General features: G+C 40.9%; 1 protein-coding gene and 1 pseudogene across 1 annotated transcript; one reads left to right on the top strand and one right to left on the bottom strand.

The window, feature by feature from the left end:
• The first annotated feature begins 2,292 nt into the window (after nt 1-2,292).
• On the top strand, nt 2,293-7,452 carry LOC115109914 (synaptonemal complex central element protein 2-like). Its single transcript, XM_029635164.2, has 4 exons — nt 2,293-6,372; nt 6,540-6,628; nt 6,710-6,926; nt 7,079-7,452. Exons 1-4 carry the CDS (start codon nt 6,292-6,294, stop codon nt 7,271-7,273), a joined length of 582 nt encoding a protein of 193 aa, XP_029491024.1. The 5' UTR covers nt 2,293-6,291; the 3' UTR covers nt 7,274-7,452.
• A 734-nt stretch (nt 7,453-8,186) lies between these two features.
• On the bottom strand, nt 8,187-16,391 carry LOC115110574 (glutaryl-CoA dehydrogenase, mitochondrial-like; annotated as a pseudogene).
• Between the last annotated feature and the right edge of the window lie 1,101 nt (nt 16,392-17,492).

Here is a 17,492-nt window from a genome sequence, read left to right as displayed (position 1 = left end):
GCCCAGAATAGATGCTGTTGAAAGTTTGTGACAAAGAGAATGATGTTGCGTGCTCTGCCAAGACTGGGAAATCCTGTGTCTGCTGCAATAATGGACAGACAGGATTTAAAGGTTGTTTACTTAATCAAATGCAGGAACTCCTTAAGTCTTTCTGTTCAGCTAATCCTTCAATGTCTGGAAATAACATTTTAAACCAGAGTCTGGGAGTCCAAGCTAAAGGTTCCCCAGAACAAAACAATATATAGACAGAACAGATCAACCAAGTTTCTCTATGGAACCTCTAATTCTAGTTGGAACATACTTTTGGGATGCAGTTTTATCCTACCAGGTACTTAACTATCTTCACAAAAGAGTCCTAACTATCTTCACAAGCATTGGGATAGAAAAATGCTTCATAGGTATTTGTATCCAGTTTTATATGCACATTTCAATTTAGATATATATATTTTTTATCCTGTGCAATTTCATCCTGTGTGTTCACCTGCATCATATCATGTTTGCAGTTTCTAACTTGCAGAAGTTACACTACATACCTAAATCAATAATAACAACCGATGTAATAGCCATTTAGTTTGAACTTGGTACACATATTTACTACTTCATTGAACATCTCAACTTTGATGTGGTACTGTATAATTTTCATGTTATGTAGATACAGACAGTCAAGTCAAATTCCTTTGTTGGCACAACCAGTGGACAAACCTATTAGCTGGTCCTTAATTATGTTCACCCTCATACTCTAATTTCAACTCCAAAGCCACATCTGGGAGTCATTTTGCACACAGTTCCACATATATCACCATGAATGCAATGCTTTGCATTGATCAGTAAATGATTAATACATTTAGGAGTTCATCAAAACATGGTCTCATTATTTCCCTTTCATCATTTTACTTTGATCTGGAAATGAAGCAACATTTATATTACAGAGGAGTAGCTGTTTTTAGAGGCCCCCAAATCCCTCCATGTTTTGATGGATACTGAGTATTTAAATGTTATATAAGAAAGGGGGCTGGTGTAGGCAGCTGATGGTGATAGGTTTGGGATGAAACATGGCAAATCCTTTTCCATGGGATCAGTCTGGATCATTTTGAATGTGTTGCACATCTTTAAATAATCTTCTCATGGCAATAGCCATTGATTAACCCCTGTCCTGCATAGGGTCCATTCAGTAGACCAGGGGTTCTTAAACTTTTTCAGCTCGAGACGCAAATGAGAAACTGACCGTCCTCCCATGACCCAAATTAAGAATAAATAGTGTGTAATTGTAGATGTATTCTCATAACTCGCGACCCACCTTTCACATACCCAGGGCCCACTCAAGGTCCCAACCCATAGTTTAATTAAGATATCCTGCAGTAGACAAATCTCAGTGTCAGTACAGGATGATACGGTATAGCACCAGCATGAAAGTTATCTTCAAACTCTCCTTTGTCAAGTTTTGGTTGCTGTGTGTTGTTAACATTTCAACCCATTTAGTTGTCTTGTTAATAACCTTAAGTAGGTCTGTTGAGTCCTGTGACGAGCTTGGTGTAATCAGAATCAACCAGTGACCACAGGGCTGGAGGGAGTTTGTGCTGGCTCCTTTCAGATCTCGCTGGGGAGGGAGTTAGAGTACCCAGGCCAGGGGCTGCTGTCTATGGCCAGGGCAGCAGGGCTGTTGTTGCCGGTGCCATGGGTGGGGAAGAAGGGGATGTAGGGGATTGCAGGAAACAGCAAAGGGCTTGCCGGGAGGCTCTCATCCAGGGGCATGGGGAAGCCCACATCATTTGTGTCCCACACGTGGAAGGCATTGTGGGTCAGGACTATGGGGGGGTGTCTGACAATGAAGCACTCTGGGTTTCTGTTCTTCTCTAGGTCCTCCTCAGTGGGGCCAAGAAGACATTCTGATGAAAGGGGTAAACAGAGATAAGCACATTTGCTTCAGGACTGGTGCCCCTGGTCATCCCTGTGTTAGCTAGTCATTTAGCCATTTTGCATAGAAAAGCTTAGGTTTATGCCTATTCGTCACAAGTTATTTGGTACACTTATACATTACGATGGAACAGCCTAACAACTACATAGATTAGTTACATTTCCACCTGATTTTCGAACATTTTAAGTTCATACCTGTTATATCAAGGGCCAGGTCCTTGATCAGATGTCCAACAATAGCATAGGCGACTCCAACCACTACCAGTGCTGCAATCAACAGGTAGACCACTGCCTTTGGCAACGGAATGAGGTCCCGGACTGCCGGCTTATACTCCTTGTACAGCGGGTCTTCCGTCCCGTCTAGTACGTCGAATTTGGAGACTAGTGGGGAAGCATGTGCCTCATCATTGAAATTAAAACTGGTGAAATTGAGGTCATTCATTATGGAAAAGAAGCCTAAGCGATATAGCTCTAATGATGATAAACGCGCTGATGTCCGGATATGAGGAAATCCCCCCCCCCCTCCCACAACACCAAGACAAGGACTTGATTGGTGGTGAGTCTTGAATCCGTGCAACACTCAAGTCTCAACTTCTTTGATGTCTCAGTTCGAATGATCCTAAAGGGAATTGAAAAGCATGAAACATGTATATACGTTAATATATCAGTGGATTTGGAGGTGAACACAACTCCACCAAATATAGTTTTAATTTATGGAGATTTTACTTCCAAACGATTTCAAAACCATTTTGACAGTACAAGCGTTAGCCGCTTACCTTGATTTTGGACGATTTTGGACGACTGCTGTTTTGATGATACTGGCTTGGCTTAGATTTCTTTTAAAAGGTCCCTAAATTGGAGAAAAAATGTTTGGATGTCTATCTGAAATTAATATCCATGTTCATAAATCAGTCCCCCTGGAGCTTTCCTTTGACGTGCTTCTTTGTCATCCCTTTGTCTCTGTCCTTGGTGCTGAAATGACCCAACCAATTTTCACGCTGTAGTAAACAGTAGTATTTTTTAGACCGCCCACTGTTCATCACTCAAGGGATAAACTTTATCCCGCCTCCACTTAAACAGCCAACCCGTATCAACTAGATGTAGTTGATAATGTTCCCTTAATTCCTTAGTTGATGGATTTACATTACCAAGAAATGTTGTCTCCTTAAATGTACTAAGGACGCATGGCGTGAAGATCCTCTGGCCAATTAGAACCTTTACAGGAGATAGTTAATCGACACAATCGCATGTAGTGGGCCTATTTGGTTCATCCATGTTGTTTAGGAAATATTGAAGAGCTTTTCATATTCAATATAAGTCTACTATCATCTTTGAAACATGTAGTTGTTCATCTCCACTAGATTATTTTAGGGGAAATATACTTCTCCACTCCACTGGGCATAATTCAGGGCACAGCCCTGCCCTTTGACCTTCAATGCTTTCCCACCATAGACTGGATTAACAGCTAGTTTCACTAGCAGTGCTAATTGTAAGAAGATTTTGAAACTCATCCTAATAAGCCAAATCCTAACTGGAAATAAGCATATAGTTCATGGCCTCAATGTGTCAATGTAGGCTGTCCCTATCAAATAAATACATTACTATTAGGCTACGTGTTAAAACAAATAATATATACCAAAATAGGAGCTACATTGGTTCATGTTCAGTGACTGACTTCTATTTCCTTAGGTAGAGAGCAGGCTTGGGCATGTATGGGATTTATTTGTTTCATAATTCCCCATTTCAAAGCAGCAGTAGACATGCAAAGAAGCAGAATCGGAAGACATTAGAGGTTTATTCCCTTTATGAGACAAGCCTTTATCTGCCCACCCCATGTCCATCATTTCCTGATGGATTTAAACTGCTAGAGCCACTGGAATACCTCCAGAGATTATCTCCTGAACTTTGAGAACGTTTTGAAGATATCCCTCTAGTGGTGTGGGGGCTGTGCTTTGGCAAAGTGGGTGGGGTTATATCCTTCCTGTTTGGCCCTGTCCGGGGTGTCCTCGGATGGGGCCACAGTGTCTCCTGACCCCTCCTGTCTCAGCCTTCAGTATTTATGCTGCAGTAGTTTGTGTCGGGGGGCTAGGGTCAGTTTGTTATATCTGGAGAACTTCTCCTGTCCTATTCGGTGTCCTGTGTGAATCTAAGTGTGCGTTCTCTAATTCTCTCCTTCTCTCTTTCTTTCTCTCTCTCGGAGGACCTGAGCCCTAGGACCATGCCCCAGGACTACCTGACATGATGACTCCTTGCTGTCCCCAGTGCACCTGGCTGTGCTGCTGCTCCAGTTTCAACTGTTCTGCCTTATTATTATTCGACCATGCTGGTCATTTATGAACATTTGAACATCTTGGCCATGTTCTGTTATAATCTCCACCCGGCACAGCCAGAAGAGGACTGGCCACCCCACATAGCCTGGTTCCTCTCTAGGTTTCTTCCTAGGTTTTGGCCTTTCTAGGGAGTTTTTCCTAGCCACCGTGCTTCTACACCTGCATTGCTTGCTGTTTGGGGTTTTAGGCTGGGTTTCTGTACAGCACTTTGAGATATCAGCTGATGTACGAAGGGCTATATAAATAAATTTGATTTGATTTGTTCTGTTGGTTCAATATATCTACATATTGCAACAGAACACGGACATCTTCTCATATTGTGTTGCTTCCTGTACAGTGGGGCAAAAAAGTATTTAGTCATCCACCAATTGTGCAAGTTCTCCCACTTAAAAATATGAGAGGCCTGTATGAGAGGCCTTTTCATCATAGGTACACTTAAACTATGACAGACAAAATGTGGGAAAAAAATCCAGAAAATCACATTGTAGAATTTTTTATGACTTTATTAGCAAATTATGGTAATTTGCAAATTACAGGCACCCCTTTCTGCGTGCCTGTAGACTATCTGTGCAAAGGTGTTAGGGGTGGAATTCCAGTTTGCAAATCACTTCTTTCACATAGAAGCCTCTAAATAAATGAAAGAGAATGCACATCAGACACACCTAGAAGGCTATGGTATTTTGGGATATTCAGGATGTCAAGCCGAGATTCAATCAGATCGCCCCCTTTCGACTATGCACCTTTTAAAGAAAATGTTTCTTCGTTCGCGGAGACTACATTCATGGTAAACGCTGCATATATCGGCTCAACTGGAAATTACCTTTAAATGTCAATAACACGGATCTTCCATGGTCCGGATTGAATCTGCTTTACTCAGAATGGAACTGAAAGGACACTGCATGGGTTAAATTACCGTTGAGCCCCTGCCAGGACAAATCACTGTGTACATGACCCATCCAAATACCATTTTCCCAGTGTTTGCTATGGAATTATTGCAGTACAACACCGTTCTCAGACACTGCGGCAAGGTCGCCAAAACAGATTAAGCTACTGCACATGTGCAGCATGATGGTTATATTAATCCTATAGCTCCATCTGTCTGTCACACCATCTTCTCTGCATATTCCTGTTCACCCTTCTGATGCTAGGTGTTTGTCTATCCTAGGAACTGCCTTACATGAAATTCAGCCCCTAGTTTGACTTTGTTTTTAACTTCTTCCTGTCTCATCCTCTCTTTTTCTGTTTTTTTTCTTCCAGTTTGCTGATCACTTCTGTTTAAATCCCACTGGCATTACCTCAGGCCTAATCCCAGATATCAAAAACTTTTCACAATGGCTGAGCTCAGATGGATGTACTTTAAAATTTGTTTGATCACACAAAGTTCATCCTGAAAATACACCATCTCTGGTGCTCTATCTAAATGTTTTTCTCCCACTGTCTTGACCGGACTCCAGCCTCACAGTTTTAACAAATCATTTGAATGTGTCATATGTTTGATGATAAAATGTGTTTCTTTGATAATTATTTTAAATAATATGCATTCAATCATTCAAAATGCGTGTCGGTGCATGATACAGTATTGTTCGGAGTCGACGTTGAAAAATTGACCAGTTCACAGCACGTGTCCCCCAGAACCCGTTTTTGGCGCGCAATTTTCGAGGTGGCCAGACAGTTCTGACGAAAACTTTTATGACACAGTGCAACTGAATAATATTATTTTGGGGGGGTAAGTAGCCAGCAACAGTATTTTGTTGTTTCCAATGAAGTTTCGCTAAATATTCCTAATATTTTGGTTACCACATGAGTTACCCTTGACAAAACTCGAGACTGGATAACTTATTTGGTTTTGTCATGATCAGATCAGACTGAGGGGTTAGCTTTATGCCTAGCTAGGCTAGCTGGCCAGCATAGCCCAATGTAACTATTAACGTTAAAGTAGTTGATTCAGAGAAGGTTAGAAAGTGGTTTTGGTTGAGTTCTTACAGAATTAGCTAACTTCCATACCGGTTGCATTTATTTTTCCTATGCAACATTTTGCTCATAGAAAATGTCCCAGCTCTTCTTTGGAAAGCCAGCCCCTACCTTTCAGTCTACACCAAAACCGGGTCATCATCCCTCATCACCCAAGGTAAATGAAGGAAAATATGAGACTGTCCAGCTCAACTCTGAATGACTGATATCTTGCACCTGCGAATCCTTTGCTACTTAGTTTTGACAACTGTACACTTTGTCAATGTATACTGGAGGGATCAGAAAATGTTATGGTTTGATTGACATTTTTCCCTGTATCCTTAGGACCCTGAACAAGGACATGGGCCAGACCAGGACATCCCTGATGAGACATTTTCATTTGTGACACTGGATGAAAGCCATGGACAGCAAAGGTATGGAGTTACTGGGTTTAAAGCATTATTCATTATGTGTTCTGTTAAGTATTTAACGTTTATTTTTAATTTTTATGGAAGTGAGGACTCCGGCATCGACATTTCAAACATCTCCAATAGACGTAACGTACACAACAGTACTTCCAGTGAGCTCCCAGGTGAGGAGACTACGACTGTTCTCAGTTCAACGATAGAGGAGATAGGGAAGAAGGCCCAGGATCTGATAGAGAGAATAAACCAGAGCCGAGCCATGGACCAGGAAATCATGACCACCTTTGAGAACAAGTTAATGAATAAGGTATCACTGTCCTACTATTGAGTAAAAAGTACATGGTCATGTTTTTTTGTAGTTAAAAAATAATGCATTTAGATTACAAGTCTAGTTTAATGTTTATGTGAAGGAGTGTGACTGTGACTAGTGTGTATATGCATATGTGGGTCCCTCCCCAGGTGAGTGAGGTGTGCCAGCAGGTGAAGGAGCAGATGTTCAGCAGCTATGAGGAGCATGGCCGTGGGATGGAGGCCAATTTGCAAGAGCTGTCTGAGGTGCTGGAGAGGAGCAGTCAGCTCAGTATGGAGCTGCAGGGAGCCAGTCAGACCTTATCAGCCATCAACAACAGCCTGCAACAGACAGCTGAGAACTGACATCTACCCAGCCATTAATTTATTTCAACTGCCTTACAGCATCCCGACTTCTGGGAGGTCTAGAATAATTAAAGCAAAGCCTTATTTGACTGTGGTATATGTCTAAAAGGATATAAAACAGTGGTTGTAAACTGAGGTGTTGGAAGAAGCTTATGTTTATTAAATTATTTATTACATAATTAGTGTGGATATCTTTCATACCTATGACCAAATAGCATTATAGAACATATTTAAATGGGCCAGAATATATGCTTGTGCACAGTTTAGAATCCAAAACATTCACCTAAATGCCTATGGGTCCGTCCACCAATTCAGTGCCTTTGGAGAAGTGTAACTTGGTATATATATATATATATATAAAAAAAAGAACATTGTTATAAAGAGCAGAGAACTTCATTAAAAAAAAGTTATCAAAAGAAGTTAAATAAAAATAATTACTATAGTAAGTGCCAAATAAAGTAACAGGGTTGACGACTTCTTAAAGCTGCCATAAATCCCCTTGTGACGGGGAATGGAAGCTTGTTGTGTGCAGAGTGGCAATTGAATGCAAGCTTCACCCAACAAATTAAATTGTTAAAACATTTCTAGCCTGTCTATCCATGGGTAACAGGGTTGACGTGTTATGCTCCATCCACTCAGTTTTCCATCACTAAACACCAGAAAATGGTCAAAAAGAGTAGAACCTGCTTTTACACTATGATTTGACAATTAGATGTTCAATGTTTAGAAACAATAGAGAAAAAGTGTTGACGTTAAAATGTATAGAAATGAATCACAAAATAAATATTTGCGAATTACCTTGTCAAAGCAACAAAATAACTACAGCTTCACAATGACGGTGAAAACTTGAGGTTAAGTGCATTAAAACCTTTCAGAAGTCAGAGTGCACAGAGGGGCATGTCAACATACTGAATTTAGTCAATTTAGCAAGTCTTTATTCATAATAGAAATCTGATTTATTGAATTCTCCATGTGGTCTATATTAAAGGGCACTTCATTTAATGTAGCAGGCTTTTAAAATTCAATAGTGGTGCACAATTTCTATATCATATGCAAAATACACTTCATGGTATAACCCCAACCCCCTCGTCTTTTTTGATTCACTTTATAAAACACGCCATGTTACTTCAAATAGGAACATTCAAAACACTACCACGAAATGAAGGATGAGTAATCCAAAAATCCTCCAACCACTCTGGATTAAATGGACCACCTGTTGATGACAATTAATTTATAAACAAGAGACTAATTTAGCATTAGATAGTGAGCATTACTACAACACTTACTTTGTCAGCAAAAGGAAATTGCCTACGACCATGAAAGTACTGCAAGCGTTATTCGTGAAAATCTTGAATTAACCCTTGACAGTGCAATTCAAACCATCCATAACATTTACACCTGGTTGAGTTCTGAGGAGAGCAAACATAATAAAGTGTAAACAGCATTCATTGTCCTGTACCCCAAAATACAAATCTCTCTGATCTGCCTAAATGGTAAGTCATAAATACATCTATTCAATTACAAAAAAGAAATGGCATGATTATATAAACGGTTTTCATTTATTTACTTAACTTCAATTGATTTAACTTGTTTTTTTAAAACTAACAGTAAATGTAGTATCATTTATTTGGCATTCAATTACCAATAACTGGTCATTAGTACCATCACAGTTCTAAAAACTCAGGACATAAGTATGCATCTTGACCTAATTTTAAAATGCTTGTCCAACAACTATTTTACTACAAATGTTGTGAGGAAACAGTGATTCATTCTGAACCATCTTAACTTCCACAGTATAGAAACTATTACAAAAACATTGTAGTCAGAAATTGTCCAAACTAACCAGTAAGTACTAGGGTTTTATGACAGAGTAGAAAAATAGCTTTGTTTTTCAAATTGAAATAATTACACTCATGAATTGTCCATGAGATCGATGATAGACCAGGTCAAGTTTTAAAGGCAAGTCTTTCGCATAAAATATAGATTTAGGACTGGTTTCCCGGACACAGACTAAGCCTAGTCCTGTTCTAAAAAGCTATTTCAATCGAAATGCTCCATTGAGCATGCTTTTTAGTCCAGGACCAAGCTTAATCTGTGTCCAGAAAACCAGCCCATATTCTACAAACTCAAGAGAGAGGCAACATTAGCGTCAGTGTTTCTGTAGAAGACAAGCCATCAAAGCAGTGTAGAACTACTTGTCCTTTGTTTAAGGAACAGATTGACTTGAGGTTTCTGTTAGTGGTCTGTTTGAGCACTAGCAACAGGCAGTTAGGTATTAACAGTGAAAGACTGCAGTCCAGTGATGGCTCTGCCCAGGATCAGGGCATGGATGTCATGGCTACCTGGAAGACAAAGAATAAGGAACCATGTGGAACAGTTAAACAGTGCTGATGTTGAAGTTGAGCAAATATATAAGGAGACAGTTTTTTCACCTTGAAAATATCTTGGAAAATGCAATGGTTTTCCCATTTGATCCATTTATTAATTGTAAATGACATATTACTGACCTCTACTGGTGAGGAAATATACCATGATAAAACAGTTTTGCTTCCACATCCATATCCTCTTAGACCTGGTTATGGCCTTCTTTCTCCTCACCTTCGTATGTGTTGACGGTCTCCAGGTTCATAACATGGCGGATGATGTGGTACTCGTCAGAGATGCCGTTTCCTCCCAGCATGTCTCTGGCCTGCCGGGCGATGTCCAGGGACTTCCCACAGCTGTTCCTCTTTAACATAGAGATCATCTCAGGGGCTGCCCTGATGGAGGAGAGAAGAAGACATAGGAGTTAAATCTCCTCCTCAGGTTCTATTCACTCTGAAACAACCAGAAATTGTACTTCTCCTATGGTGTGTAGTTCTTTGTTAAAAAGTGGTGTCACGCTACAAGACAATTATGTTCCCATTTCCAGTTCCCGCTTACTTTTTGGCATCGATGAGTCTCCCCAGCTGTAGACAGGCCTGCAGGCCAATGGTGATTTCTGTCAACATGTCAGCCATCTTTTTCTGCATCAGCTGGTTTCTGGCGAGGGGTACTCCGAACTGGATTCTGAGATTAACAAATATCAAGAGTAGCAGAACATCTTAAATTCACTCAGAAAAGCTGAGAAACCAAAATAAGATTAAAGAGCTACAGACTTTTGCTCGGTCCTGCTCATCCAAAACAACATCTCATACCAATAGTAGCCTCAGAATCCTCACCTGTCTAGTGTGTACTGACGAGCCGCGTGGAAGCAGAACTCTGCAGCACCTAGTGAACCCCAGGCGATGCCATACCGGGCATTGTTCATGCAACCAAAGGGACCCTAGAGCCAAAGAGAACAGACAAAACATTTATACCAACAAGATTAAAACAGCACTATAAGAAAGTCTGGCCATCCACATAAAAGTCAGTACATGACAATGGTATCCTGGCCTCTACTTACCCCCATGCCAGAGACTTTGGGCAGCAGGTTCTCCTCAGGAACCTCCACCTCATCCATGATGATCATGCCAGTGGCAGATGCCCTCAGGGAAAACTTGCCCTCGATCTTGGGTGTGGTGAAGCCCTTCATACCGCGCTCCAGGATGAAGCCACTCACCTTCCCATCGTCACACTTGGCCCAGACCACAGCGATGTCCGCCACAGGGGAGTTGGTGATCCTGACGAAGGTGAAGGAGATGAGGAAAGGCATTTTCATTTAGGGAGGAGCCATTTTATCAGTATGCTACAGAGTGAGCCTGGTTTCTAGGGCTATATGAGGATATGTTTGTACAAGTTTCACAAGACGTGATGGTAGAATTGAGCAGAACCACGTACTCAATGTCAAACTAAGCATTTGGTTGAAGTTCGCTCCAGGATGAAGCCAATCGAACCGCCCTTGCTGTCTCTGCCTGGCCGGTTCCCCTCTTTCCACTGGGATTCTCTGCTTCTAACCCTATTACAGGGGCTGAGTCACTGGCTTACTGGTGCTCTTTCATGCCGTCCCTAGGAGGGGTGCGTCACTTGAGTGGGTTGAGTCACTGATGTGATCTTCCTGTCTGGGTTGGCACGCCCCCTTGGGTTGTGCCGTGGCGGAGATCTTTGTGGGCTATACTCGTCCTTGTCTCAGGATGGTAAGTTGGTGGTTGAAGATATCCCTCTAGTGGTGTGGGGGCTGTGCTTTGGCAAAGTGGGTGGGGTTATATCCTTCTTGTTTGGCCCTGTCCGGGGGTATCATCGGATGGGGCCACAGTGTCTCCTGACCCCTCCTGTCTCAGCCTCCAGTATTTATGCTGCAGTAGTTTATGTGTCGGGGGCTAGGGTCAGTTTGTTATATCTGGAGTACTTCTCCTGTCTTATCCGGTGTCATGTGTGAATTTAAGTATGCTCTTTCTAATTCTCTCTCTCTCTGAGGACCTGAGCCGTAGGACCATGCCATGATGACTCCTTGCTGTCCCCAGTCCACCTGGCCGTGCTGCTGCTCCAGTTTCAACTGTTCTGCCTGCGGCTATGGAATCCTGACCTGTTCACCGGACACGCTACCTGTCCCAGACCTATTATTTGACCATGCTCGTCATTTATGAACATTTGAACATCTTGGCCATGTTCTGTTATAATCTCCACCCGGCACTGCCAGAAGAGGACTGGCCACCCCTCATAGCCTGGTTCCTCTCTAGGTTTTTGCCTTTCTAGGGAGTTTTTCCAAGCCAACGTGCTTCAACACCTGCATTGCATTTACATTACATTTAAGTCAGTGCTTGTTGTTTGGGGTTTTAGGCTGGGTTTCTGTACAGCACTTTGAGATATCAGTTGATGTACGAAGGGCTATATGAATAAATTTTATTTTAAGTTGTTGAAGCTGCATTTCCCCAGAAGAAACAGTGTTACATCAAATATATAAAACATGAACTACAGGCCCAGGTTACCAGTTAATATGTATTTATTCAGTGTTAAGCTTACGCAATGTGAGGGCCAATGCACTCAATGGTTAAGTATTCAACCACAAAGTCCAGTTCAGTCACTGCTGACGTCTCTCAGTTCAGAATCATAACACTCTGTGAAACCAGAGTAAAGGGGAACTGAGGGGAACCTAATATTCATGCACCTAGCATGAATATATTTGTGAACAGCACCACCCTGTGGACTAGTATACAGAGTGAAATGTTGTTTACAATTTACATAAGCTCTAAACCACTTGGATCTTGGGTTTATTATTTGAAAAATACATTTAAAAAAATTGCTCTAATGAATACAAAAACTCTAATTACGATTTCTGTATAATAGAAAGCACATATTCCTATTCTTCAGAAATTTTGGAAGTAGCCTATTCTTGATGTTTCATGAATAGGTAGCCTTTTCAATCAGAAGAGGAATGCATTCCAAGGTGTTAAGACAAAGGCAGCTTTCATCAATGTTTGTGGTCTGTAGGCGTTTGTTCTGTTTTATGATCCATTGGCTATTTATAGGAAGCAATTCCAAGGTTCTTGCATGGGCTCAAACTCAAAACCCTGAGTATATCACATCAAACCATCAATGTTCTCCTAATGCCTGCTATCCAGCAAAACACATCTCTGTCCAGTCAGTCCTGAAGTCCTCATGCTCATGGGGTGATGAACTACTTCCCTCACTATGTAGTAGGGCTGGGAATTGCAAGGGACCTCCCGCTACGCTATTATCACGATACTTAGGTGCCGATACGATATGTATTGCAATTAATTCAATACTGCAATTTTATGTTCCAAACATATCGCTCACTATTTGTCTGCTACAGAGAGACAAGAGAGCATGAGAAAATGAGTTTTGATCAGTCAATAAGTGCTGAAGACTTGTTGGTTCACTATTTAAAAAGAAGATGGAGATGAAAAATACCATAATATTGCGACATGTAACTGTATTGATTTATTCCCCCTAGCACTACTATGTAGTGAACTACAGTCTCCCAGTCCTACTCACCAGGTCTTGGAGCCAGTGAGAGTGAAGGTGCGGCTGGAGGGGTTGAACTTAGCCCGGGTCTCCATGCCACTGAGGTCACTGCCGTGGTTGGGCTCAGTCAACCCAAAACAGCCCAGGATCTCTCCGCGAGCTGGGAGGTAGAGGACGCTTTACAGGACAAATACACCCAGATATAAACAGGATTGTGCGTCATTTAAGATGAGGCCTAAGGGATGTGGTTGTCCTCTCCTCCTTACCCAGCCTGGGCAGCCACTTCTCCTTCTGCTCTTCGGTACCGTACGCGTAGATAGGGTGCATGACCAAGGAGGACTGCACACTCATGACAGAGCGGTAGCCGCTGTCCACCCTCTCCACTTCCCTTGCGATCAAACCGTAGGCCACATAGCTCGTCCCAGCACAGCCATAGCCTGGTCAAAGTGTGGAGGGAGAGAGAACACATTATAGGCAATAACCTCCAAACAAACAGTAGGCCTACATTAAAAGGAAATTAAGTGAATCTACATCCAATTATCTAATTTACATGATCTATATTTAAATGCTTCTGGCATCACACATATAGTTGATTCTGAAAAACAAATAGCCTTTAACATTTTGTGATCCAAATGACCAAAAGCTTTCAGAGAATGATATAACCCCCGGTGAGTTTACAGGAACATTATCATTTACAAATTATAAGTTTATAAAACATGTGCCAGTAGGCTGAAACTCAAATGAAAATAAGAAAACTGTAAGAAATACAGAGTTTAAGTGATTAAAAAAAACAGCCAACCATGTTTCCCACCCCGCTCACCAGTTTACAGAGTCAAGTATATTTGTCCAAGCCTCAATTTTTCCTTGAGTAGCACCATTCATTCTCGCTGTCGATAATTCTAATGTTATAACTTCTAACAGTAACTGTATCCACTGGAGAATTGGGAGAGAGTGAGGTGATTACCATCTAAGAGCCGGTAATCATCTCTGATTGATTGAGAGATTCAAGGAGCTATCATCAAACATTGAATATTTACATTCATGCACATCGCACTTGTACCTTTGCCCCAGAAGCATTTAACTGCAGGGCACTCCCACAGCATATGGAGTTGGGGCCAATTTCATCATAAAACATTTCCTTGGTGTTAAATACAGTCTGTGAACAAACTTAAAAATGTATAAATTAATGGTTTGGATTACAGGATGACATTTTTTTCCATACTCTGTTCCAGTTAAAGGGTTGTTCAGATTCAACAAGATCTGTGAACCAAACTGTTTTAATAGCTAGCTCAGAATGAGCTTTCCAAAAGTTGCTTATATATTATAGATATGAGTCCTTTCGAGAGCCCAGATAATTTATTTATAAATCCCATAATTGGAAGGTTCGGTAGTTGGGTTTCCCAAGGGAGTCCATAGGCCAGCATAGCTGACCTAAGTTGTAAATATAGAAACAATTATTTACCTGGTAATGTGTATGCATTTCAAATCTTGGAATATTCTCAAACCATTACTGTCCATGATATCAGCAGGGCCACCCTCGAGATATCAAAAGGTATTGACTCACCTTTAATGGTTGGGCCCAGGACACCCAGCTCCCCCATCTCTGACACAATGTCTCGATGGAACACTAAGACAAAACAGGCAGCGTGTTATGTTGACATGGTTTGCATAGCTGACGAAATTCATAATATTGACATTCCAACTTAAAGGGCAAAACTGATCCTTAAGGGTTCCTTCCTAGGTTATTGGCATCAATAGCTCAATGGGCTCTGCCTGAATGATGGTATGTCTCAAAAGTCAGGCCCACCTTCGTTTCTGTTGGCCATCAGAATGCGGGGCATGAGTTTGTCCCGACAGTAATCCCGGAACGAGTCTCAGATCATGTTCTCGTCCTCAGTCAGCTGACCTTCCAGCTCCAGGCCATCCCGCCAGTTAAGCTGAACCTTGGCTGGTGGTTCAGTAGAGAAGGATCATAGAGCAGAGAAGCACAACTGAATAGTCATCAAGACACCAAAAATAATAAAAGGGCAATATATGTATGATTGATCTGAAAGGAGTTGATATCAACATACGTGCTTTAGCTTTCTTCTCACTAGCCGTCTCTGCATCTGTGGAAAGGACACAGATTGTGTACTTCCCCTGACAAATAGAGGCATGATGATTGTATGAATGGCTTTGTAAAACTGCTACCGTTGTGTTCTCATGATGTCAAGGTCATTATTGAGTCATGGTATACCCTTTTGTGCAGGTGCTGCTGATCCCTGTGATCTTGATGCTGAAATGATGGCACATCTCTGGGGGTTGACCAGCAGATGGCACACCGCGCTTCTCAGTGCCATGATGAGTAGCTAGATATATGAGAGAAAAACGTTTTAGAAGAAAATAATCTATAAAACAATGCAACAAACTCAAATAGTTGTTATTTCAAAGACAGAATAGGTTATAACTTTTAACAAACATGTAATTTGAGAGAGCCGGTGGAGAAAGCAACTATCAAATTGAACTCACGTAGTTGCATATGATAGTTTGAGAGGAGAAATGAGTCGTGATTAGTTTAGAGAATGTTGAAAGAAAGATGTGGTGGTTGGCAGACAAGTTGTTACACAAGATAACATTAGCACCAGCTAGTAACTATCCCAACTATTTATACAGTAGCTAGCTAGAAAAATGTCGATATGGAGGCAACTGAAACTTGTCAGCTATTAACACACCTCAACGTGTGTTGGCCACGTTAGTTGAGGTTAAAATGTCTGCTGCAGGCAGATCAATTAATACTATTAGAAGGTTTACGTTAGCTAGACTAGCTTGAAAGTCAGTCTTGCTCTAGTATCAAGCTGTAAAAGCATAGTATCGAGTTTATTTACTTGACACGAACACAAACTTCCTGTTTCTTCAATGTCCCAAATATGTTGGCTAACTTCAATACATAGACTGACCTGTAATTTATAATGCTGGAGATCCGTGACCCAGGCCTCCGTAGAGTCCTTTCCAAATTGACAAAGTAGAGGAGGACAAATCTTAACACAGGCACCTGCGTAAAGTTGGTCAGGAATGGTTAGGTTCTGTCGCCATTTTGAGTGTGGCAAATGGACCTTGATCCACATTTAGTATAAAATAAAATGTTAATGATAGTGGGAAGAAATTACTATGAACTTCAAATATGTTTTTTTGTGCAAAAGCATTGTTCGTTCTTTTTCTATTTTCACCACTCCCTATAGCTGCTTTCTAGTGTCTCTCCATGCTGTTGCGTAGTTTTTGACTAAGCTCTGATTGGTTTATTGGCGGGGGCGTGCAGATTCAAGGCGTGGCTATGAGAGGGTTAATTTCATGCATTGACCACATTCATGTTCAGAACTATTTTCAGAACGTAGGGACAATGGTGGAAAAAGTACCCAATTGTCATACTTGAGTGAAAGTAAAGATACCTGAATAGAAAATGACTGAAGTAAAAGGGAGAGTCACCTAGTAAAATACAACTTGAGTAAAAGTCTAAAAATATTTGGTTTTAAATATACTTATGTATTTTGGATGTATTTTATTTAACCTTTATTTAACTAGGCAAGTTATTTAAAAACAAATTCGTATTTACAATGACGGCCTACACTGGCCAAACCCCGACGACGCTGGGCCCCTTGTGCTCTTCCCTATGTATGGAGTAAAAAGTACATTATTTTCTTTAGGAATGTAAAGTAAAAGTAAAAATTGTAAAAAATATAAATAGTAACGTAAAGTACAGATACTACTTAAGTAGAACTTTAAAGTACTTTACATCACTGCATATGGACCTGTCAAGCTGATAAAAACGATTGTAATTTATCATAGCATACATTAACTTGACTATGACTTGGAATGTTTCACCTGTAGATAACAATTAAACATTGAGTCACTAGAGTCTGATTACTTGAGCAACCCCTTTCATGACTTTGCCCTTCTCTCCGGGTCATAAAAGGAGGATCATTTTCATATTATTCTAAGATGTTGGGCCCTGACTTTACCAGTAGAATGTAGCACATTGGCATTTGAGTAATGAGCTCAATGTAACATGCACTAATATGATAGAGTATAATGGAGATATAATACTCTACAAAGCTCATTGAAGATTTGTTTCTAATAGTTGTTAATTAAGTGTGCAAAGAGATGTTGATTCCAGACATTAACCTACCCCATCCCGCATTTAGAAAAAGGATTTAGAAAAAGAAAAAAACTAAATGAGAAGTAAATAAATTAATAATTGAAAAAAAGCACTTCAATCCTGTGTGACACTTAGCTGAAGCAGTGTGCTGTTGAAAGGCCCTAAGGATTCCTGCAATGAGATGCCCATTTAGGTAAGACCTTC

This window comes from Oncorhynchus nerka, linkage group LG21 (genome assembly GCF_034236695.1).
Source record: "Oncorhynchus nerka isolate Pitt River linkage group LG21, Oner_Uvic_2.0, whole genome shotgun sequence".
NCBI classification, from domain to species: domain Eukaryota; kingdom Metazoa; phylum Chordata; class Actinopteri; order Salmoniformes; family Salmonidae; genus Oncorhynchus; species Oncorhynchus nerka.
The sequence above is the reverse complement of the archived record's forward strand: the minus strand, read 5'-3'. Positions and strand labels throughout refer to the sequence as shown.